The sequence below is a fragment of the Callorhinchus milii genome, unplaced genomic scaffold, assembly GCF_018977255.1.
Source record: "Callorhinchus milii isolate IMCB2004 unplaced genomic scaffold, IMCB_Cmil_1.0 Scaffold4, whole genome shotgun sequence".
Lineage (NCBI taxonomy): Eukaryota > Metazoa > Chordata > Chondrichthyes > Chimaeriformes > Callorhinchidae > Callorhinchus > Callorhinchus milii.
This window is the reverse complement of record NW_024704745.1, coordinates 62,562,514-62,587,570: the sequence shown is the minus strand read 5'-3', so window position 1 is coordinate 62,587,570 and position 25,057 is coordinate 62,562,514. Positions and strand designations below refer to the sequence as shown.

At 40.7% G+C, this 25,057-nt stretch overlaps 1 protein-coding gene across 3 annotated transcripts in view; it reads right to left on the bottom strand.

Annotated features, from left to right (window-relative positions):
* Window positions 1-25,057, bottom strand: part of nck2b (NCK adaptor protein 2b) — a 70,807-nt gene that overhangs the window by 12,608 nt on the left and 33,142 nt on the right. For 2 of the 3 annotated variants that reach the window (XM_042334077.1, XM_042334079.1), the window contains exon 2: window positions 8,545-8,787. In XM_042334077.1, the coding sequence (XP_042190011.1) occupies window positions 8,545-8,770 (226 nt within the window). In that variant the 5' untranslated portion in view covers window positions 8,771-8,787. Of the gene's footprint in view, window positions 1-8,544; window positions 8,788-23,069; window positions 23,081-25,057 lie in introns of those variants that run through there. The other variant, XM_042334078.1, reaches the window with a different exon arrangement.

Here is a 25,057-nt window from a genome sequence, read left to right as displayed (position 1 = left end):
CAAGGATTATTATTATTGTCTGGTACCTTCACCTCTGGCACATTGCCTGCCTCACCCCTATCTTACACCAAATGCTACGTAAACCTTTATTCACACCTTTGTTACCTCCTGCCTGGACTTTTCAAATGAACTACTGACTGGTCTCCAACATCCATAAGCTCCAACTTATCTAAACCTTCTGGTGCCCGCATCCCCACCTGCACAAAGCTTCGCTAATACATTACCCCAGCCTTCACCAAGCTCCAAGGGCTCCCTGTGTCTCAGTGTATCAGTTTCAATATCCTCATTCTCACCGATAAAACCCAACACATCCCTACTTCTGGGATCTTATCTGCTTGTCCTTTGAACTTAGATAACTTGGACTTGCTGTGTATACCCCACCTGCTCCTCCTTATCAATGGTGGGCCAAGCCTTCAGATTCTACGCCTTTGGAGCTTCACCCTCTGTTTCAACTACCCTCTTTATATCTGACTTTATGTCCCACCTTATAACATACCTCTCCGACCCGTGTAATGGTTACCTCCCCCTTCCCCTGCTCAGCACATCTTTGTAAAGTGCTCAGAGATGTTACACTAGGTGAGGGATGCTATATAAATGCATGTTGTTGTTACACATTCATTAGTTTGCGCAACAAAAATCAACATGAAATTTTGTTACATGCGCTAGCATATAGATGAGTTACAGAACAGGTCCTTCACAAATAATCGCTGCTACGGTTCTGAGAAGGAAAGATTTTATTTAGGGGATACATTTATCACGCACACAATAAATCTGTTATATGAACTCAATTTATTCAACAAGCTGAAATTTCTAGCACATACCTAAGCCTCTTATCAGCCTCATGCATTATTAAAGTAATTAAATTAAAGTACATTCATATCTTTAGATTTACAGCCAGATCACTAATGCATTGAATCCTGCTTTAAAAGGCATACTTGAAAATGGACTGTTCCTGGTGTCGTGCGATCAGACATTTCCTCTCAGTGTTGGTTAATATTAGGTTTTAAATAATGCTGACCATCAAAAATATTAAGCAGAATTTTTAATAGTTGAGGAGAGTATGCGTAAATTTCAATTGGAATGAGTCCATTGCATGGAATAATCAAACCGACACAGATTACGTTTTTTAATCAAAATGGTCACAGTAAATTTACCAGGTCAACCTGTGAACAAGCTGCTGTGCAGTAGCTCCCATGTCAAACAGAGTGCACAAACAGCCCATTAGAAAGGACACTGTTTATGAGCATAGAGCAGAAAAACAAATCGCAGAACAAATGGCGAGCTCATCTGAAACTGTGAAAATCCACATGAGAAAATAGACGTAGTTCGGGAGTTGATGGATGATTCACTGTACACAGCAATTAATTGTAATTTCATATTACTTACTTTTGAGAACAAGAATATTGGCCAAAACAAAACAGCATAAAACATTTTCATGACAGAGGTTCAAAGTCTCCATACCAAATTATCTGAATAGAGGGAAGCAAATGCTCAGCAAATTGTTTTCTGGAGATTTCATCCATTTGTCACAAAGCATTACAAGACAGTGCTAAGAGGATTTTCTGTATCTCATTTTAAAAAAATGTGTCCCATGTATTCCAGCCATGCAACAGCTAGCAGATTCCATCTTAATTTGCTTGTGTCCAGATTATGTGGAATAGTCCAGTGCAAGATTCACTTCACCAAAAAAAAATGATGCCCACAGAAATTGGCTCCCTTCCTTGCCAAATGTTAAATGTTTGATAAACGCAGGGCAATCATGACCACAAACAAATCTCCTCGATATCCTTCCAAAGGTCAATCTTTTTGGCCTCTGGATCAGATTTTACCCACCAAGAGGGCATACAACACCCAATCTGAAGCCTTTTCCCCCTTGTTGTTGATTTGCTCATTTTTCATTATCCTTTCGTCCAGAGAATATTTTTCTTCAAAGTCATTAACCAAACTGCAACAGTGAACAAACAGCTTTACTCACAAAGTAACTCAATAAGCAATTCCTGAATAACAGTCTGCATCAAATAATCATGCTCTACAATATAAAGATAGCTATCAATAGGATTCAAATGTCTAGGTTAGCTCCAAGGTGATGTGCCATTTGAATCCTAGTGATAGCTAACTTTATATTCTCATTATAGTTGCAGCCAAAATAATCAAAGTGCTAGCAATAAACTAAGCCTATCTATCTTTTGAATGGAATGTGAAAGGCAAAATAAATAAGTTTAATCCCTGTTGTGTGGATCGACCTTTGCATTCCAGTACCACATTCAAATCTACATTTGCCTCAGACTCTTCAAATTAAGATTTCTCAGCTAGTTACTTTTAACTAATTAAGCAGTCATTCTTCACTTAAAAAACTTTTAAAAATCAAAGCATATCAAAGGATTGCTACAGCTTTTTCTGGGTACAACTATCATCAAGAAATAATGACATGAGGATTTCATGCATATTTTAATTGCTGTAAACTGGGAAATAAGAAAATGTATTTATTTAAGTTATTCCCAGAGCACAGCCTTTGAGTTAGGAGGATAGTGGGGAAATCAGGCAATATTTTCATTCCTGAATTCTATCCAATGGCTCGTGATAGTGCTTCGGTATAGACTCAGCACAAGAAGAGGCCATTTGACTCATTATGTTGGCTCTCCTGAAAGAGGTTAGGCGAGTGCAGGGGAGGCATGAAAGATGATGCAAACATGTCTTTCTCCCTTTCCCCCCCGTATTCAAATGAGCTGCAGACTTAATGAAGAATTCACAAATGGAACAATACCCAACAAAGAGGAAGTGCTTTAAAAAGGAAAGATAATTGTATAAAAGTTAACATACCTAGGAATAATATTGGAGGTTACCAATACTCCATTAAACGCAATGTACTGCTAGAATGGATGGAGTTTTATTCAGCTACCTTAAAAAAATCAATTTATTATTTTCTGAGTTTTATTCAACTATCTTAAATACGAGATATAAATCTATATATGTACAAAATATTCCCCCAAATTTTATATATGGAGTCTACCACACTTAGTGCACGGCTAATGGCAGACTGCCAGATCTTGTTGGTTGAGCTCGGTATTCAATTTAAGGATCGTATTGATACCCATTTTAGACTTTAATGAAACTGCATAAAAGGATTAGCTGGACTAGCTGGATAGCACCTTATTGGTTTATGTTTGCTTTCAGGATTCCTGGAACATTCAAATAGCTTCAAGTTTTCAATCAGTCTTCAACAGAGTTTCGGAAAACTTCCCTAAGTAAGTTAGGGGCCTTCCATTCCAAGCTATACATCATAATGGTTATCATCCACGGAAATATGGCTATTATCAAGATCACTGAGCACTTGTTTTTGGGCAGTGTGCTTTCAGACGTTTTAGTTTATAGCAAATAGGTAGCCATCCAGCTCGTCATGCCTTTGTTGGTGTTTGAAGTGTGCGTAATTGGCTACCGTGTTTCGCCAACAAAACATGCAGTCAATTCACTTTACAGTATATTTTGTGATGTGCTTTGAGTCATCTAGAAGACATGATAAGGCACTATAACATGTAAGGATAATGCAAGGATTATTATTACAAGTCCAACTAACGTTTTCTATTCTAATTCTAATGCTCCTTCCCTAAACCCATTCATATTTCTCTTAAAGTATTTATCCAATTCCCTTATACAATCTCTTAAGTACCCTGTTTCTGAGTCACTCATCCTGCTTTTGTACTGAGTCTACACTGAGATAATCTATACTCTGTATTTGTTAACATCTATAAAGTAATTTTTACAATAATCCTTGCATTTGATATTCTCTTTTCGAATAGTGCCATGGGATCTTTAACATCCACCTAAACAGACACACAGGCCTTGGTTTGATGTTTCATCTGAAGGACTGCACCTTTACAATATAGTGCTGCCCCAGTACTGAACTGGATTGTCAACCTGGACTACAGGCTTGATCCTTCCGACTGCAACAAGCTGTTTGCCAGTGAAATTTACTGAGCAGTGAATTTTTTTTACAGTTCTCAGTCACACCAGTAGGGGGAGCAGTTCATGACAGCAGGAAACAATAGATTTGCAATTTGATTACTAAATGCTTATGTAGCAAATTTGAGGCCATTTTAATTTTCCATACTGCTATGGAAATACTCACAATGCTGCACTATTCTTACTGCAATAATAATAATCCTTGCATTTGATATAGTACCTTATCATGTCTTCAAGACGTCTCAAACCTTCACAGAATATACTGTAAAGTGAATTGACTGTATATTTTGTGGGCGAAACGGGGCATCCAATTGAGCAGTATCCCACAAACAGTCGTGGATTGAAGTGACCAATTTTTAAGGCATCATAGTGCATCAACAATAATGTATCAATTTTACAACAAATTTTTCATTGAAAGATGACATTTTTTTCTTTTGTGATGTTATAGTTATTGGAAGATTCACGACAGAGCGATGATCATATTTTAGTTACTCTGGTTGTAATGAATGGGAAAAGCTGACCACAAAATATTTATCAACGGTTCAAATTGCACGAGTAGAAACAACATATCATGCCACATGCAGTAAAACTCACATAAGGCATATTGGTTGGGAGCATTACATTGAATGTGACAAAGTCCAAGTTACAGGCAAATTTTAAATCATAGAAAATAATCTACACTGCACATGCATTATTTAATGCAGCCAATAAGCATGCATGCAATGACGGGTCTAGCCTACACTGCCTGCAATTGAAAGCGTCTTGACTCATCACCGCATGCACACTTACCAGCAAGAGCTGCCATCACATTAAATCACGGGAAATAGTAATAATTCTTGCATATGATATTGCGCCTTATCACGTCTTTGTGACACTTCAAAGCGCTTCACAGAATATACTGTAAAATGAATTGACTATTTTGGGGGAGAAACACGGCAGCCAATCGCACACAGCAGTGTCCCACAAACAGTTGTGGATTGAGTGACCAATTATTATTTTTCTTTTAAAAGCGATTATTACCCCCGGAAAAGCGATCCCCCAATCGACTGACAATCGGGTTCCTACTTACTGCTAGGTAAACAGAGGCGTGTGGAGCAAGGAAACTTGCCTAATATTTCCCCAACTTGGGAATCGAAACCGGATCCTCTTGCTTGCGAGGCGAGCGCTCTAAGCAATACGCTACAGGACTCCACCAAACTTCATTTTATTTGGGTAAATATATATTTACCTAATAAAATGAAGTTCTTCTGCACATGTGTCAACGGATCGAGACTATATTTTCCATGATTCACTACAGCTGTCTGGTAGGTGCACATGTTGACGGGTTAGGACGTCATTTCCCGCGATTCAAGATAGCTGTTAAATGCAGTAATAATGGAGGGTAGGGGAGCAGAGTTCCCAGTTAGAAGGTCATCAATACAGGTCGTGCAAAGAAATCTAAGTGGCTTTGAAACTGAATCGGACTCAGATGAATGTACGACTTAGTCGATTATATGATTTATAAAGAGGAGATTTATGTGAGGTTTACTGTATTAACATATAGAATACACATATATATTATATATGAAATAAAAAAATAAGAGGGCTATTTTCAGGTTTTGTAATCTGGCTTCTGAAGGGAAAAAAAGGTGCTCTCTTCTGCAGTCTATTTAGGGAATTGACATTCCCCATCAAAAAGACACTTAAGGACTCTTTCCATTAAGAATAGCCGCCCCCTCATACCTTCTATAACTGGCATGCTTGTGCTAGTCTTCAATTCCCAAGTCTGGCCATCTTTACCTTGCTGCTGGCAGGACTGGCAGTTGCTTAATTGTGAGTGAATTGCATGCGATATCCTGTATTCCCTCAGGCCAGATAGGAAGATTCAATTTTCTCTGCCACCTTCTTCCAAAATTATCAGTAACTATCATACAAGATAAAAGGTTATCATGTGCACTAGTATTGGTCCAATCCATTCAACGGGATGTATTAATTGATTATTTAAATACGGAAAGCACCATGGTTCAAGGCCTACTTTGGGTCTTTAACCTCATAGGATAAACTGACACTTCAGTGCAGTGCTGGGGGATTGCTGCATGTCAGCAGTGCCATCAATCAGATGAGACATAAAATCAAGGTCCAGTCTGCTTGCTCACATAAATAATCCCATGAAACTACAGTGGAAGCCGGTCAAGACGGACACATCGGAGATGTCCGTTTTGTCCAGCTTAAGAGGTGTCTGAGGGAAAATGAAATACCATTCCCGCCCAGCAGAGGAGCCCTGCCAACACCATATTAAAATATGTAATATTTTTTGTATAATTTGAAGTAATGTTAACTAACCAAACAGGTCACCAAGTGTTTTAACCTAGGAGTTAAAGTTACAATCCTTTACCTCACAGAATTCAGTAAAATATATTTACCTTTCTTTGGTGCAAAATACCGGCAGAGAGTGGCAGTGCTTTCTCCCTCCCATTGCCATTCCCACTGGACGGGAAGGGGACCAATTGGCAGTGGGTTAGAGGTGATTGACAGCCTGCAGCCGCTTGCGAATGGGTGGGCTCCATTCATTCACAAACTGCTCAGCTGTCAATCAATTGTGATTTGACTCCTCCCTTCCTCTCACTTGTTCTGCCTGTTTTTCCGCCCTTCATTGATTGACAGCCCAACTCCAGCTGCTTGTGAATGGCTGGAGTCTGTTATCAATCAATCTTAGACTCCTCCTATTTACATCCTGGAGCTCCTCGTGGCTGAATGGACACAGAAGGCCCAGGTGAGTAGATTTATTGGCAACCAGAGCAGCATTTTGCCTGGAATAACCAGATTTTTGTCTGAATCAACTGCCATACTTAATACAGGTAAGAATACAATTGATTCGGGACGGGCGATTTCTTCAAGTTACCTAACATTCAGGGTTAACTGACATCCGGCACTGTATTTGAAGAGAGATATGAGTTTGCCCTGGTCACCAATCGGATAAAAAAAACTGGTCACTCAATTCATAGCTACTTGTTATGCACAAATTGGCTGCCACATTCACCTACAATTACAGTCTATACTGAAAACTTGGATACTATATCAAATGCAAGGATTTTACTATTCCTTCCCTTCTGCCTGTCAACATTTGTATACAAGTGTTAAGTTAAAGTATCTGTCTCTCACCTTCAAACTTTATTGTTCCAAAAAAAATTTATTTGGTTTCGGTAACATGGGCGATGTATTGAAGTATTCAGAAAATATAATTTGATGCCATGTGTCAGTAGTCCAGTTTCTGAACCTGGCAGGTCAACAGTGCTCCAGGCTAATAGACCAGCCAGCCTGGCTCATAAACAAGACTTTGAGAGGTTTACCAGTCACTGAGAACTAAGCGCTGTCTCACTTGGCTCCTCTTCACCCTGCAAGTCAAAGCCCTAATGGAAAGAATGGCCTTAGCTGGACAAGCAGCAGGAACCTTGCCTGTGTTCAGAATAGTAAAACTGGACAGTTTTAGCTGGTTAAACTTCAGCAGTACCTCCAATGCACATTTTAGATTCCCCAAGCTTTGGCTCTTGCGTGTCTGCACCTAAACTCTATGGGTTCAATACAGGACATACAGAAACCATGTATTTATAGTTTGGTTTGGAGATTCTCAGCTTGCTTGGGCTTCCATGCGTATCAAACAGTTCTCTATTAAAGTATGGAGGGAAGAGAAGGAAAAGAAAACAAAAAGAACCTTTAACAGAAACTAGAGTCTAGAAATACATCAGAGTAAGCTTCCAATTAATACTGTAGCAGAAAAACAAGGCAAGATTGATTACATTAGACTGTTCAAGCTAAATGCCCCAAAGAGAATTTTGTTTAATGAATCCCAACCTCCACTTGAACTGAATTTTCCTTTGTAAGAAACAAGCAGCAACCTATTCAACTCAAAAACATCACATACTTGAATGCAAGATGATCTAAGGCAGAACTGAAATATTATACATGAAGTCATTTTAATATGCTCTCCAAGGAGTTAATTTTTTCGGATGAAATGTAAAACTTAACATGGTAGAAAACCTATGAAGGAATAAAAACAGAAAAAAGACTCCTAAGGTCACTTGTGAAAGGATAAACTATTATAGTAATCATGACATTAATTATTACTTCAATTATTTTCATCATGAGAGTCTGTCTAAGGCAAACATACTCGCGTAGTTCATACATCACAGCATTTGATAGAGGAGCATGAAACCTGATCAGCCTCTCAGATACTTTGGAATAATTTATGATTTAGCCGTTACAATTTATTTTAGTGTATTTGAATACAGCATGTAATGTAATTTTGCATAGTATTTGAGTAAGTTTTTTTTTATTTAGTGGAAGGGAAGTTTACTTCTGTTAAAAAAGTGCCCAAGGAGAGCCTTTTGATGAAAGATGTACATTTTGCCCCTTTCATTCCACCAATATTTGAAAAACTTTTTTTTTTAAAAAGTGTATCTTTCACTTCTATACCTGCAATGTTTTACTATAATCAGAGATGGATTATACAATGCTTTGACAGATCAAAGGCCAATATGAAATATTGTGCTTGCCATTGTTTCAAAAAGCAGGTTAAAGAGTCCTTAACTAAACTCTTATACTTGCCTAGGGTGTCTTTGATGTTCTTTACAAGTGACCCCTTCTTTAAGCTGTTCTTTCTCTCCACGTAGTTTGATGGTACATATCCAGTTTTGTTCGATGTATTTCTTACTCTCCACCAAGTTTTAGAGTCATCCAGCAGCCACAATCGTTCATTTTTCCTGATGTCAAGTTCTTGATCCTGTTGTGCTGTGTAGTCCCACTTTGCTATAACAATAACCTCTTCTGTCATCTTTCATGGAGTCTTTCCTGTCAGAGACAACATTATTCAGTTCTTGTTACACCAGTAAAACAGTGCGTCAGTCAGTACAGTAAATCACATTCAACAACTGAAAACTATAAACCCATGAGCTAATTAATAATAGCATTATTTTACCAGGAACTTTACTCATCTGCAAAAAAAAAAAATCAAACCAGGGTTGGATAATTTAATAAGGAAGCTTGAGAAATTTTCATCCAATCTGGATTCTAATAATAGGTTACAGGAATCGTGTGTAAAAAGCTTTGAGAGATTTAAAACCACTTCCTCATGCATACAACACCCAAAACTATCTACACTTCTGAACCAAACCTGCAAGTATTTCCAAAAAAGGCCACAAGAATGGCCGAATTGGGAAATGGGAGCATGGTATTTGATGATCAAAAATAATAGCTTCTCTTGCCCTAAATAGAATCTAAACCTAGCTGTAGGGTCCTTTGAGAGAGATGAAATTACAGATGAAAATTAAAGTACTGTATTGTTTATAGATCTTACCAAATTGTGAGACATGTATATATACTAAAATAAACTCTCAATGAGGTCAAAGTTAAACAATATGATTTCTAAAATGGAATCTGTATAAAACAACAAAGTTTTGCATTACCTACTTTTATCAACCCGCATATTAATAGGCAGTGAATATTTAACCTGTGTCTGCAGCTTTTATTCTCCTCTCCCAACTTTTTTTAATTTGATGCAGGTTAAGTTTCTTTGATTGCATCTTTCTCAAATATGACTACGCCTCATATTTTTACATGATTACAGAATTCTTCTGAAACTTTTTAAAAATTCAATTCTCGCCCGCCCCCAATAAACTTGGCAATTAACGGTTTTGATAAAGTTACCAATGCTAATATTGTTACTGTAGCAAATCAAATTGGTGCAGAGCTTTAAAGTTAACAAAAGCACAGTAATAAACTAATTTCTGTGTAACATTTTTAAATCTGAGTTCAGAGTGGTCAAACAGCTAATTTATAAGGAGAGCTTCATCCACGCATTTATTACATGTAGGCTCGACTACGCCAACTCGCTGTTTGTCGGCCTTCCCAACTCTTTCCTCCACAAGCTGCAGACACTTCTACAATCCATGAGTTTTACAGGGGTTGCAATCCCAGGAATCCTGATCCAAGCAACGGCATTATCAGCCTTTATTATAATGGGAAGATCAGAGAGCTAAAGAGGTGCTAAGTCATGGTAATTTGGAGGCGAGGGCATGAATCTTGAAATTGATCTGCAAGGGAGCCAGTGGACTGGTGAGGCCTGGAGTGATGTGTGCATGGAGTTTGGTGCAGGTGGTGGAGTATTAAACCAGGAAATAGGTGGGGTTCTTTGGCAGACTAACATCTCATCTAAAATGTGAAACGTCATTATTTTGACACACAATTTAAATGTCAACTAAGTGAAATCATTTATCTATGAAAAAGATCACATCGTTGATAAATTCTAATCTTTCTAATGTCCTTATGTGTGAATGCCAAAAGATAAAATTAAGATAGCAGGGAAAAGCAGCAGACATCAATCAGGACATCAAAGAGGAGATTGTTTCAATTGAGCATGAACTGCAATCCCAACATGAATGGGGCCTCAAGAATTATGCTCACTTGAATTCACTTTGGACCAGATGAGAATCGATACATGAACTAGGTATATGAACAACTTAATAAAAAAAACAAAGCATTATGCTCACGGTCGTTCCTGAAATAGTTGATAGAAACTTATACATTATATGTTTAATGTACTAATCAACAAATCACTGTGTAATCAGAAAATTCAGTTATAATCAAAACACAAAATACTGCAGATGCCGTAATCTGAAACAAAAACAGGAGTCGCTGAGAACACTCAGCAGGTCAGGCAACATCTATGGAGAAAGGAAAGCGAGTCAACTTTTCAGGTCCACGGCCCTTTGTCAGAACTCTGGTGGATATAATGCTGTCATCTTTATATACAGCAATAATAGCAATTACTTGAAGAAGTTTGTGATGTTTTGGTAATATAGGTAGTGCATCAAATGCACAGATTAAGGTCAAGACTACGAGAAACTTCAAGCCTCTGAGAATAACATACTTGTGCTACAAAATAACCATAAAGTCACTGCCCTGATTCACAATAAGAATTGATATTTGGCTGAGGGGCCCATTCAACTACATTCGTATCACACGTCACCTTCTGCAGAAACAAAAATGATGACTTTAATAATTCCTACATGTCTTTCAATTTAAGGGGATGTATTCTTGCCTCTGGAGCAAATAGTAATCGCTTCAATGTTTTTTTTCCCATTTAATAGGTCCCAGACCACAGCCATAGCATAAAATCCTCTTTAAAACAAAGTGTAGGTTCTTGTGTGGCTTCTTGGGCAGACATCAGATCCCATGACATTGTGTTGTTAAAAGCATGGTCTAGAACACTGGATTTCTGCACTGCATACATTGCTAAAATGGGTTTGCTCATATAGGAACAGGAGTAGGTCATTCAGCCCCTCAAGCCTGTTCCGCCATGCTATCAGATCATGGCTGATCCGTACCTCAACTCCATTAACCCGCCTTTGCTCCATATCCCTTGATACGCTCACCCCACAAAAATCTATCAACCTCAGTCTTGAAAATTTCAATTGATCCAACATCCACAGCCTCAAATCACAGAATTACAATGGACGGGCTCTGGAAAATACATTCAAATACAGACCATTCCAATGTCCATGGCAACTCTTCATCTGAGGGTCTGTGGCTTTATAGTTGTTGCTGTCTCAAGTGCTTTCCTACTTAAGGTGAAATTGATGTATAAATATTTCATTAAAAGTTTAAGAAAAGGAAATTCTAATAGAAAGCGATTATAAATCTACATTGAGAATGCTCTTTTCATGCCTTGCTATTTTTCACAGAAATGCACTATATATTTTGTGACTTCAAGGATTTATTTTATATATAAATTGCAAATACAACAGCAAAGTTACATTTGTAAATCGCCCTTCACATCGGGATGACGTCGCGAGGCACTGAACAGCCACAGTTATGGACCCGAGTTGGGAGTCGGGGTGGGGGAGGGTGAAGGATGGTGGGGGGGGGGGGGGGCAGGAGGGAGATCGAAAGCATGGTAAAAGAGGAGGGTCTTGAGACAGGTCTTGAAGATGGCAAGGGAGGGGGCGAGGCGGAGGGACTGCGGGATGGAACAACAACTTGCACTTATATAGCACCCTCCACGCAGGGTAGTGTATTAGAGCTCTTAACAGTGGCGGAGCCTGAGTCCGAGCTGTGGGAGAGGCGAGGTGGCTGTAAGCATGGTCGAAGAGGAAAGTTTTCAGGCGGGTCATTGAAAGAGGAGAGAGAGGGGCAAGGCGGAGGGATTGAGGGAGAGTGTTCCAGAGTTTTGGGGGTCAGTGTCTGAAAGCACGACCTCCAATGGTGGAGCGGAGGGTGCGAGGGACGAGCAGGAGGCCAGTGACAGTCAAGCAGAGGCACCGGTTGGTGGATTGGGGAGTGAGGAGGTCGGAGAGGTAGGGAGGTGCCAGGGAGTGAATGGATTTGAGCACAAGTGTGAGGATCTTGAAATCGATCAGTCTGGTGATGGGGAGCCAGTGAAGCCTGGCCAGAACTGGTGAGATGAGGGTATACAGTTCGGTCCGGCTAAGTATGCGGGCAGCAGAGTTCTGAATGAGCTGGATTTTTTTTTAAATAGTGGAGCTGGGTAGACCGTCGAGGAGTGCGTTTGAGTAATCTAAGCGGGAGGTGACAAACGCACGCATGAGAGTTTTGGTTGCTTTGGGGTAAGGTATTATAGGAGGTGGGCAATGTGGCTGAGGTGGAGAAAGGCGATCCTGGATAGGGACCAGATGTGGAGAAGGAAGGACAGCTGGGGGTCAAACCGGACACATAGATTGCACACAAGAGGGAGTAGGTACAAAACCAAAATAGGTACAAAACCACTAGAGCTTGGGGCATAACACACAAAATATTATTCAGCAACAAGGCATGAAAGATTATATGCGCAAACACATAAATGCAAAATTTCAGCCGGGACTAACGAGCAAAACCCAACCTCTCATCTTTTTGCTGAAGAAAACCACTAATGGGAACTAAAAAGCAACAAGGATGAAACAGGGTTAGAAGGACTTGGGAACACTTTTTTTTAAAAAAAACTAAAATTAGCAGATATCATATGCCAGACTCATCTCTGTGACGAGCCACAAAAATGTCCATAATTAGATGATTCACATTCAAGATGTGACCCTTTGAATTTAATCTAGTACAACCCTCTGCTCTCCTTCAAACTCTATATTTGGCCCATGACGAATCCATTTCACTCGAATCCAGAATATAACTTGCCTCTGCCTTCTCACCCTTGCCGACCCTCCCACTGCAATCATCTCTTGGGGTCTGATTCATGCCCCTCACTCTATTGACAGTCGAGCTTTCAGACTCTCAGCCTCACTTTCTGGAACTGCCTCACAAAATCCTTCTCCCTCAAACCTGCTCTCTCAATCTTCACAACCCTTCTTAAAAAACCTATCTATTCAAGTGTCTTTAGTCATCTTCCCCTCTCCACGCCTTCCTCCTACATTGCTCAGTGTTCAATCACAACTATGTAAAACAGTCTGAGACTTCACTGTTGCAGCACAATGAGCCTCTGCAGATCTGCTTCTCTGAACTGTACATTTGTAGCCACGCAGCCATTTTTTTTGTATTCAGCAGTGGAAAAGGTGTAAACTTTGGTAAATAAGTGCCTTCTTTTGATACATATTTAGCCTGGCTTAGTAGTAGCACTCAGTCAGAAGGTTGTGGGTTCAAGACCCAAATTGGGACTTGGAATTATATAATGTAAGATGACGCTCTAATACAGCACTGGTGGGGTGTTGCATTGTTGGAGGTGCCATCCTTCGGATGCGATGCATTATAGATCACATGGCACTATTCAAAAAGAGAAAGGAGTTTCTTCCGGTATCCTGGCCAACAATCCCCCAAATAAAATTTGATCATTCATTCCATGCCTGCTATGCGTAAACTGGTTGCTGTGCATCACCCACAAAATAGTCAGTTCATTTTACATTGTATCCTGTGAAGCGCTGTAAATGTCTCGACGATGTGATAACGCACTATAATAATAATAATAATAATCCTTGCATTTGATATAGCGCTTTTCACGTCGGGAGGACGTCCCAAAGCGCTTCACAGAACACACTGTAAAGTGAATTGACTGTATATTTGTGGGTGAAACGCGGCAGCCAATTGCGCACAGCAATGTCCCACAAACAGTCGTAGATTGAAAATGACCAATTTATTATTGTTTTGTTTTTGGAGGGATTATTATTAGGCTCTGTGTGGAGTAAGGAAACTTGCCCAGGGTTTCGCCCTCTGCCTGAAATTGAACTCAGGTCTCTCACTTGCAAAGCGAGTGCTCTAACCACTGAGCTACAGGACTCCACTATATCAAATGCAAGGATTATTATTCTTAGCCACTGCTTCCTCGTTTGGGCTTTGCCCATGTCCAGACAGAGAAAGTTCATGGACTTCTTTCCCCCACACAGACCAGACTCACAACCCCCAACCCCTACCATGTAAATTCTCACAACTATGATGTTCCTTTGGCTACCTACACCAAACTGAGATGAGCAAAAAACTAATCTTTTGGATCTGTATGGTCCAGTGAAAATATCCCATGAGCCATCGAGCCACTGTAACTATAGAGTAACTATAGAACACAACGACTAAATAATTAACTAACCATTGTGTTCTATCAAGTATTCAATCATCTGGGTTTATCCTTATTAACCTTTAATCTAATCTTTAATAAGACATTCATCTTTTTTAGCTTAAAAAAGACGTTGGCAGATGTAAAATTAACTACTTTGTGTCTACCACGGGGGGGTGGGGGGAAGAGAGAAGAAACGTATGCTTGCCTTTTTCTTTGCTTTCTTGATGCTGTAGCCTGAAGATTGATTTTGCTTAAAAAGTGTTGACTAAGTGTTCACTGCTCTCACCCGCAGGTTCAAGTTTAGTCCCTGGTGGGAGTTATTTTACGCTTAGTCCTATTAACTAGCTTGGTTCATCGATGGTTTGCTTTTATATGTTTTTCTATGTTCACTGTCAAAGCATTTGATATTTCTATTGTATGAGATTACAATTTAAATTAAATTTAAACGTATTAATTTTGTACTTTCAAGTGTCAAAGTATGAAGATTACAGCCAGATTTCATACAAGTTAAATTAACTTGTTTACAACAAATGCTGTCATTTTATTTTGCCGCAATATTCAGAGAAACTAAGTGACGATGTACAAGTTACAGGTCTGGTGACACCATGATCGACAGATCTAAATTTTTGTTAACTGGCAAAAAAAGTTTTTAAAAAAACAAACTGCAAATTCCAAACGCACATATATTCAAAGCATCTTTGAAATAATGCACACAGCAAGTCTTGCTATAGACGTGAAAGCACTCAACAGTTTCCGAAAAGCAAACTCAAGGATTCTTTCAGTTTCCAGCCAAATTTGTGGAGTGCTGTAGCTCAGTGGTTAGAGCACTCGCTTTGCAAGCGAGAGACCTGAGTTCAATTCCAGGCAGGTCAAAACCTTGGGCAAGTTTCCTTACTCCACACGCCTAATAATCCCTCCACAACAAAAAAAATAAATTGGTTATTTTCAACCCATGACTGTTTGTGGGACACTGCTGTGCGCAATTGGCTGCCGCGTTTCGCCCACAAATATACGGTCAATTCACTTTACAGCATATTCTGTGAAGCGCTTTGAGCCGTCTAAAAGAAGTTTAAAAGCGCTATGTCAAATGCAAGGATTATTATTATTATTAATAAATAATACGTCAACAATGCAGTGAAACTGTAGGCAAGTATAGAATGAAGGTCATGAATTACATAGGCGAATTCTACAGTACGGAAGCTTCATGAATACAAAACACTGTATGAAGGGTCTTCATTGGTTAGACTGTGCAAGATATTTAATCTCATGGTCAGATGATTTGCTGTTACTTGAAGTACAGAAGGAGCTTCTTCTGATCAGGAGTGATCATGACCTTATCAACTCACTCGTGGTTTACAAAGCTTTAAAGAAAGGACTCAAATATATGCAAACTAATTAAAGAACAATGGAAAATGAGAACAGGAGACTATTCAGTCCATTAAATCTCGGCAGATCTTTTAATCCCAATTCTTTCACTTTTGCTAGATCACTCAATACTTTTACTACCCAAGTATCTGCCTATCCTTTAACAACAGCAACCAAATTACATTTGTATAGCGCCTTTCACATCGGGAGGGCATCCCAAGGCCTTGGACAGACAGAGTTACGGACTCGAACTGCGGGTTGGGGTGGGGTGGGGGGCAGGGGGGGGAAGCAGGGAGATCGAAAGCCTGGTCAAAAGAGGAGGGCCTTGAAGGTGGCGCGGGAGGGGGCGAGACGGAGGGACTGCAGGATGGAGTTTCAGAGGGTGGGTGCAGAGTGTCGGAAGGCCCGCCCGCTAATAGTGGGGCGAGCAAGGCGGGGGACGTGAAGCAGGCCGGAGCCCACTGAGCCGAGGGAGTGAACAGGATGGTAGGGGTTTAGGAGGTCGCAGAGGTAGGGGAGAGCAAGACCGTGGAGGGCTTTAAAGTTGAGGACCAGGATCTTGAACTGGATCCTCTGCGTGATGGGAAGCCAGTGGAGTTTGGGCAAGGATGGGGGTGGGGGTGATAGGGTTGCGGAGCCCAGTGTGGGAGAGGACACACGCTGCAGAGTTCTGGATGATGCAGCCTGTGGAGGGAGGAGTTGGGGAGGCCGACAAGCAATGAGTTTGCATAGTCGAGCCTCGATGTAATAAAAGCATGTATGAGGGTTTTCGCGGCCTGCGGTGTGAGACAATGTCGGAGCTGGGTGACGTTGCGGGGGTGGGGGAAGGCAGAGTGGGTCATGGCGCAGATGTGAGGTAGAAAGGATGATTGAGAGTCAAACAAGATCCCAAGGTTCCGGACTGGCTTAGGAAGGTGGAGTGTGCAACCATGGATGCGCACATCAATTCCGTGTCTGCAGATTTCACACCTTCAAAACTATGAATTTTTTTTCTGATCTCAGCTCTAGCCATCTTGGATCTGATTTTAAAGATATACACCCTTGTGGTCCACCTCATTAACCTGTATAGTTCTTGCATTATTTGGAATACCTCGATCAAATCCCTCCTTATCTTTCTGTGGTCTAACGAATATAACCCCAGTCTATCTAGCCTTTCATCACAGTTAAACCCCTTCAGCCGAGGTATTAGGGAGCATTGGCTCCCTATCCTTCAGAGGATCCAGTTCAAGATCCTGGTCCTTACCTACAAAGCCCTCCATGGCCTCACCCCACCCTACCTCTGTGACCTCCTAACCCAGTACCAACCTGTCCATTCCCTCTGCTCAGCCGGCTCTGGCCTGCTCCACGTCCCCCGACCCACCCGCCCCACCATTGGCGGGAGAGCCTTCAGCCACTCTGCCCCCAACCTCTGGAATTCCATCCCCCAATCACTCCGCCTCGCCCCCTCCTTAGTCTCCTTCAAGTACCGCCTCAAGACCTTCCTCTTCGACCATGCCATCGCCCCCCCCACCCCTTCCTTCTCCCCCGACCCCAGCTCGGGTCTGAAATGCTGTATACTGTTCAGCGCCTTGGGACGTCCTCCTGACGTGAAAGCCGCTATGCAAATCTAATCTTGTTGTATTAATCTACTGAAGCTTCAATAGATTCTCTCCAAGTCTAGTACAGTGGAATCTGCTTTTGCCAGACGGACCCCAAATGTTGGGTTAATCAAAACAAATGCCAGATCCCAACTATTTGTATCCTCAGCTGTTTTAATTATGCCTGTTAATACGGGTGAAAATCCACTTAATCTCGGCAAAACGCCACGCTGGTCACTGCTGCATGAGGTCTGACCAAAGCTTTTCATGAGTTGAAAGCGTTTCTAAATTGGTTTAAAATGAGAAACTAAACCTCCACCATATTTATACTAGACTCCACGCACCACTATAAGTGTATCAATCAGCACACTAAGAGTCCCAGACAGCTGCTTTGTTATCATTGCTGAACCGCAAGGACAGTTTGAGCTCAGTTTATCAGAGTACATTAACAGCCATCGTTTTATCTTTAACATTCATGTGCAGAAAAATCCATGACTATCTCTTTCAATACTAAAATTCTCTTTCCATCTTTTACAGTAGAGAAAGTACATTGTGTTCTCTACACGTGGATTTAAATGGCACGAAGGCTGATACATGCAATTTACTGCTTAATCACTTGTACAAATGCAATACTGATTTTCCAGAAGTAACAAAATCTATTGTATTTCGTTACTTCTAGAAAATCAATATTGCATTAACAAATGTTACTTTCTTATAAATTCACTTGAATAGAAACATTATCTTTCAAATATTTTATTCTTTTCAAAACATAAGGCATTTCTTAAAATAGTGTCAATAGCTCAAAGACCAACAATGAATGGCTGCTTCTCTGAAAGTTCCTGTGAACAACTGGCCATAGGTTTTCCATCTTTCACTTGGCTTTTAAGTGCTGTTTTAATGCAAGTTCATCCATACATTTTTACTGCAACTATCGTACTACTGTCTTTTCCCATTTCATCAGGAAAGTCAGAGTGACACGCTAAAACCTGAATATAGGAACATCAGTGGATTTTGAACGTCCCTGGTAATATTTTCCTGACAAGTGAAATGCTGACCAGCAAAAAAATCCAATAACTTCCAGGGTAAAAGTAGGTCATTATTGTGCCAGAACACCTTAAATAATAATGCCTTTCCAACGTTTTCTCTTCCAAATATCAATAAAATTTGATAGGGACAGTCTAAGAAGGCAGCTCGATTACCATAAGTAATTATTCATGGTTTTTACACAAGATAAGACTGAAATAATGGGCTTGCGGAAGTCTAAGTATTTTCAAAAACATTTACTTTTAAAAGACAATGTTTATTCTTATCTACCAGAGTGAAGAACAAATTTGTAACTTATATGCTTTGTGAGCAAGGTAATTTGTTGAACAAGTGAACTCAGCAAGCACATTCAACAACCAGTCTAGCTTAATATTAACCTTATTGAAACAGGCTAGATCTTCCCAGGGGATTGGAGAAATCTGAAATTTCCTCCAAAAATAAGCATTTTTGGAGGAAATGTTCTATACCACAGACGGCTGGTGAACGACTACACTGGACTCTTCGCCACAAGAAATCAATGTATACATTTGTTGTAAAGACAGCTGTTCTGAGTGAATTTTAAAATATGTTCTCCAGATAAGCTAAGAAGGAATATACACATGAAGTATTGTTGGATGAAATCACGAGGGAATACAGGCCAAAGAACCATCAATTGTAACCAGCAATAAGCCTAAAGACTATTTTAACTGTAGTACAATGAAGCCCCATTTTACTGTACCGGAATTTAATCCAGAATTCGAACACAGCCGTACTGGGCCAGAATTTTTTTTTTACATTTTCCACGAGCCCAATTGTAGATTCCCACCTTCCCAACTCTCCTAGCGAGTGCCAACTGAGCAGCTTCACCAGCCTTGCTAGCCTTCACAGTGGCCAGGGATATCAACTTTGACTCAGATCGTTTGAATCCTGTGAGCAGAAAATAACTTATTAGCTTTCTTCTGCTCATGCGATTCAAACAAGTACAATGTTGGCACCGGATTTTACCGGCAGTTTTCAAAATATCTCAATATACAATTTATAATAATAAATCCTTGCTTTAAAAACATAGTTTTCATGTCAATAGGATGTTTCAAAGCACTTCACAGGATATGCAGTAAAGTGAGTGAATGTGTAGTTTGTGGGCAAAATGTACTTAATGAGAATCTTCAAGTTCAAAACAACATTTTGGATTGAGAAACACTTTTCTGTTAACAAAGTAGAAACAAATTTAAGGCAGAGGTTTACTTGGTATTGTTGCAACCATTAACTGCTTTGGAGAGATAATTTTGCAGCTTTTTGACTCTGAATGACAGTGTTGTGACACTGTTTGCAACTGTTAGCTGAAATACAGGAGAAACTACCCATCAGCATAGGAGAGCTTTTTTTCCATTAAAAAATTGCTCTCTGCTGAAGGAACAAAGAGAGTGAAAAATAATGTTAATAATATTAATATTATCAAACTAAATCTTTAAAATTCAGCAGAAAGTTGTGTCATGACCCACTGAAGAATCCCACCAAAGCAATGGCCATAGCTATTAAAGTCAATTTGAGTGAATGCAAAATTGAAAAATCAAACTACAGTAATTTAAATATACTGGATTCACTTATAACTATCCAAATCATTCAAACAATGTAACGTTCACAGTTCAAATCACAACCCTATGTGTAAAACAGTATAATTTGTTTTTACTGTTGCAGTTTTCTCATGTCCAGGCACCACTTAAGGTCCTAAAAGTGCTGGCAAAGCATCGTATCTCACAGAAGTGGCTGAATTGCAAGTCCAAGCAAGTGGTCACTGGACGCCTATTTGATCCGGTCTTCATTGGCATACTTTCCAGCAGGAATCATTCAACAGCATGCAGCAGCAAACCTGATTTTCCCCTCCCTAGACCAGGGGCACTAAACCCAACTTCTGCAACCCCACTGTTGCCATAGCTCAGCACACACCAGGATTTGAACCTCAAACCTTTTAGCTATTTGTCCATCAAGCCATCATGAAACTCAAAACAGGTTTTGAATTTTTTTTACAAGGTAACTACTGTACATCATGATTTAAGAACAATTAAACTTTCTAATGACCAGAGCATGCAAAGATTCAAAACCGTGCAGTTTCATCAGATTTTTTTAAAAACAAAATTTGTACATGCTTTTGACTAATTTAATATAGTTGAGTAACAAGGCACAACTGCAATGCTGCACAACCACAATGCTGCATCGTGTATGAAGTAGCCTAAAAATCCTACCAGTTCCATAAACTGATCGCTTACTGGTGCTAATGTTGACTGGTGCTAATGCTGGTGCTGACAGCTGAGTAAGGTCTTCGCGCAGGTCATCTCCTCCAACCTTCACTGCGAGGAGATGCTGGATTTCCTCGAGTCCAAAATCAAGGGAATCCGCTCCGCGGTCACTGCCCCTCCAACATACACCCACCCGCCACCCCTTCCCTCCTACACGCCGACTCCTACCCATCCTCCCCTACACAGCTTCGAACCCATTTCCCCACCCTCTGTCACCAAACTCATCCTGTTCTTGAAACCCACCACCTGCTTCCTGGACCCCATCCCCACTCCACTCCTTATCTCCCAGTGCTGACAGCATCAGCATCCAAGGCTGCGCTCTCCACCTCTCAAAGCCAGTCAGGAACCTCGGTGTTCTGTTCGACCCTGAGCTGTCCTTTCTTCCCCATATCCGCACCACAACTGGCACCGCATTCCACCACCTCCGGAACATCGCCAGACTACGGCACTACCTCACCCCTCACGCTGCTGAAACTCTGGTCCACGCCTTTATCACCTCAAGGCTCGACGATGGGAACTCTCTCCTCGCCGGCCTTCCCGGCACCTCCCTCCACAAGCTACAGGTCATTCAGAACTCTGCAGCTCGTGTACTGTCCCGCACCAGGCTTCGGGAACACATCACTCCCACCCTCGCTCGCCTCCACTGGCTTCCCATCCCCCAGAGGATCGAATTCAAGATCCTCATCCTCACCTACAAGGCCATTCACGGCCTTGCTCCCTCCTACCTCTCTGATCTACTATCCCCCTACTTACCTGCCCATCCTCTGGCTCCGGTCTGCTCCACATTCCCCCGCCCTAACCGCCCTACCATAAGTGGCCGGGCCTTCAGCCTCTCAGCCCCGAGGCTCTGGAATTCCATCCCCCAGTGCCTTCACTTGCTTTCTCCCTTTCCTCCTTCAAGGCCGATCTCAAGACCTTTCTCTTCAACCGTGCCTTCAGCTTTCCTCTTGACTCTCTACCCCCTCCTCGCTACCTCCCTTCCCTCCCCTCACCCTGACGATTTTCCCCCTGCTCGTGTCCTGACCCCACTGTCCAGCGCCTTGGGACGTCCGCCCGACGTGAAAGGCGCTCTATAAATGCAATCTTGTTGTTGTTGTAAGCAGTTCCACTACTGCATTGACTACTGCAGTGTTAAAAATCTGCATGCAAAACCCTTTTATCCTGACAGAATAATTCAAAAACTTGTTGGAATAAGCATCAAGAAAGAATTGGCTAAGCTTGCTATGGCTCAAGCAAGACAAGCTTGATTCACCTTGCTATGTGCCAGCTTCAAAGAACTGTAGTACTGAGGCAAAAGGCAATGAAAAACTTCCTCTGCCTCATAAACTAATTGGAGGAATGGAGTCAGTGCTCAACTTCAAGTGGTTTAATTATATGACTTTTACTCTATTGAACTGAAGCTTCAGTTCAATAGTAGAATACAAATTTACATTTATATAGTGCCTTTCATGGGAGGGTGTCCCTAGGTGCTAAAAATTGGCTTGGCACCCAAGGTGGGGGTGGGAACTGAGGGGAATGGAGAGGTGACCAAAAGCACAGACATTATGACACATCTTTAAACAAGCTGAGGGAGGGAGGAAAGGATGGAGTTCCAGAGAGTGGGGACAGATAGGCTGAAAGCCTGCACGCCAATGGTGCAACACGTAGTGCAGCCGATAATGAAGCAGACCAGTGCCTGCTGAACTAAGGGAGCAGCCAGGTTGGTAGGGTGAAACATATTCAATATACACTGGTAGTGCTCAGCATCACCTCCAAAGCCTCCATTCATGTTTTTTTTGATGGCAGGCCTTTAGCATGCTCCATGATCAGCAAACAAGAACAACCCATACCCACTTTTCTCTCCAATATAGTGTGTTTCAGCATTGTGTAGAGCTTCACTTAGTAGCATGGCCAAATAACCATTCAGTCTATGAACCCTTGTGAGCTTTAGTCTCAAGATTTGAAATTGTTTACGAGTTAAAACAGATTCAGATATTCTTTAGAACTCCAAAAATCTATAACTAGTTCACGTTTGCCACCAAACAAAAAATACAAATGCATCAGTGCAAATATCTATGAAGCTGAAAAGTAGAACGCAGGTCCACACTGAATACATGTGCACCAAAAGTAGTTCATGTTTTATGAGATCACCTTTCAAAGGAAATGACTGCTTAAAAAAGTAACTTCAGGTAAAAACAATTAGAGAGTTGATTGAATTTCCTCTGGCTCCGAGCCTACTGAGAACATGGAAATACTATCTGTGAAATGCAATTAGTAATTTTTGTTGAAATTTGCATTAAAGAGAAAGATATTTGTGCTAGTAATTTTTCCACCCAACTTCACCTCCACTTCCAGGTTAACTACAACATCGGTAAAACTGTCTTTCCTCTGTCTCAATAATGAATCTTCAAAAAAAAGTATCCACTCCCACATTTCTCTCCTCAGCTACTTTAGTGGCTTTGGGCTTAGATTGTCAACAGTATGAATTAGTCAGTACTGAATAATGTAATTTGGAAAACTGGATTGAATATTCTAGAATACCAATTATCTTTGAGGAGGTGTGAAAGTAATTCATTATGCTCCCAAAAATATTACTTGCAATTATTTTTTCAGACATGGGTCAGGCTTAGTACTCTCACTTCCCTGTCATAAGAAGTGACTGAGTCACAAATCACCTCTTGTGCAGGAGTGAGAAATGTACTCCTTTAGGTCCCTCATCCAAAATCGTCCTCTAAAAACTGGTCATTCATTTCACTGCAGTTTCTAGACATTTCTGATGGTGTTTATATAATATAATAATAATAATAATCCTTGCATTTGATATAGCGCTTTTCACGTCAGGAGGACGTCCCAAAGCGCTTCACAGAACACACTGTAAAGTGAATTGACTGTATATTTGTGGGCGAACGCGGCAGCCAATTGCGCACAGCAATGTCCCACAAACAGTCATAGATTGAAAATGACCAATTTTAATATTGTTTTAGTTTTGGAGGGATTATTATTAGGCTCTGTGTGGAGTAAGGAAACTTGCCCAAGGTTTCGCCCTCTGCCTGGAATTGAACTCAGGTCTCTCACTTGCAAAGCGAGTGCTCTAACCACTGAGCTACAGGACTCCACGTTTACCTGCTGCATTGCCTACATAAGTAACAAATATAGTACTTTCACTCCACAACAAGTGCTCCCTGTACCTTTAAAGCAGTCTCTTTTCAACGGTGCCTTTGGTCACGTTTACCCCACCCCTCATCTTCCTCAGTGCCTCTCTTTTCCTCAACTACATGCTCCACCTTGGTGACATCATCTGCAAACATGCGTTAGTTTCCATATGTATGCTGATGCTACCTAAATCTCTCGCCAGTTCTACTCTTGGTTGCAGATGCACAATTTCTGACCACTTGCTTATCATACATCAAGTCCCAGAAGCTCAACCTTAGCATTCAGTTTGATTCTCAGCTATTTTTCTTCCTCAAAATCCAGTCCCTGACCAGCACCACCTTTCTGCAGTTTCACATCACCTATTTCTTATGCTTAGTGCAGTTGAAACCTTCTTTGATAGCTTCATCACCTCCAGACTCGACATTTCAAATGCCCTCCTCGCAGATTTCCTCACATCTACAAGTTCAAGCTCATCTACAACTCAGGACACCTGCATCCTTAACTGCTTCTCTAATTTCTTTCTCCTGTCTTGTTGCCTTTGCTATTTCCCATACCTGGAATTCCATTTATTTTTCTAGTTGCCTGTCCTTTTCGTTCGCCCTTTGACTGGTGCCTCAACTTAGTGTGTCTACCACATACAGTGTCCGAGGCTTGTACTGAAATTCAATTCTATATCTCAATTCTATTTCTATAGCCATGAAGGAGGCAGTGTGTAGTATATATAGTTCCTTAACACGTCTTTGAGACATGTCAAAGCGCCTCACAGAACACACTGCAAATTGGATTTACTGTATATTTTGTGGGCAAAATACATTAGCCAATTGCGCACAGCAGTGTCCCACAAACAGTCGTGGATTGGGTGACAAAATTATTATTATTATTTTTGAAGGAATGTTACCTCCAGAAAAGTAATCCGCCAATTGATTAACAATAATAACTTATCTATGATTCCTATCAATGCTTGTGTCACTGCGTATTTATTCATCAACCGACAAACGATAATAAATAATATTTATTATTATTTATCTGCCAATCAACTAACAATAATAAATAACAACTTGTCTACGATTCCATCAGCGTAGCTGCTCGGGACATCCTCCCAACATAAAAGGAGCTATACACATGTAATGTGTTGTTGATTAATAATAATCCTTGCATTTGATAAAGCTTATGTTTCG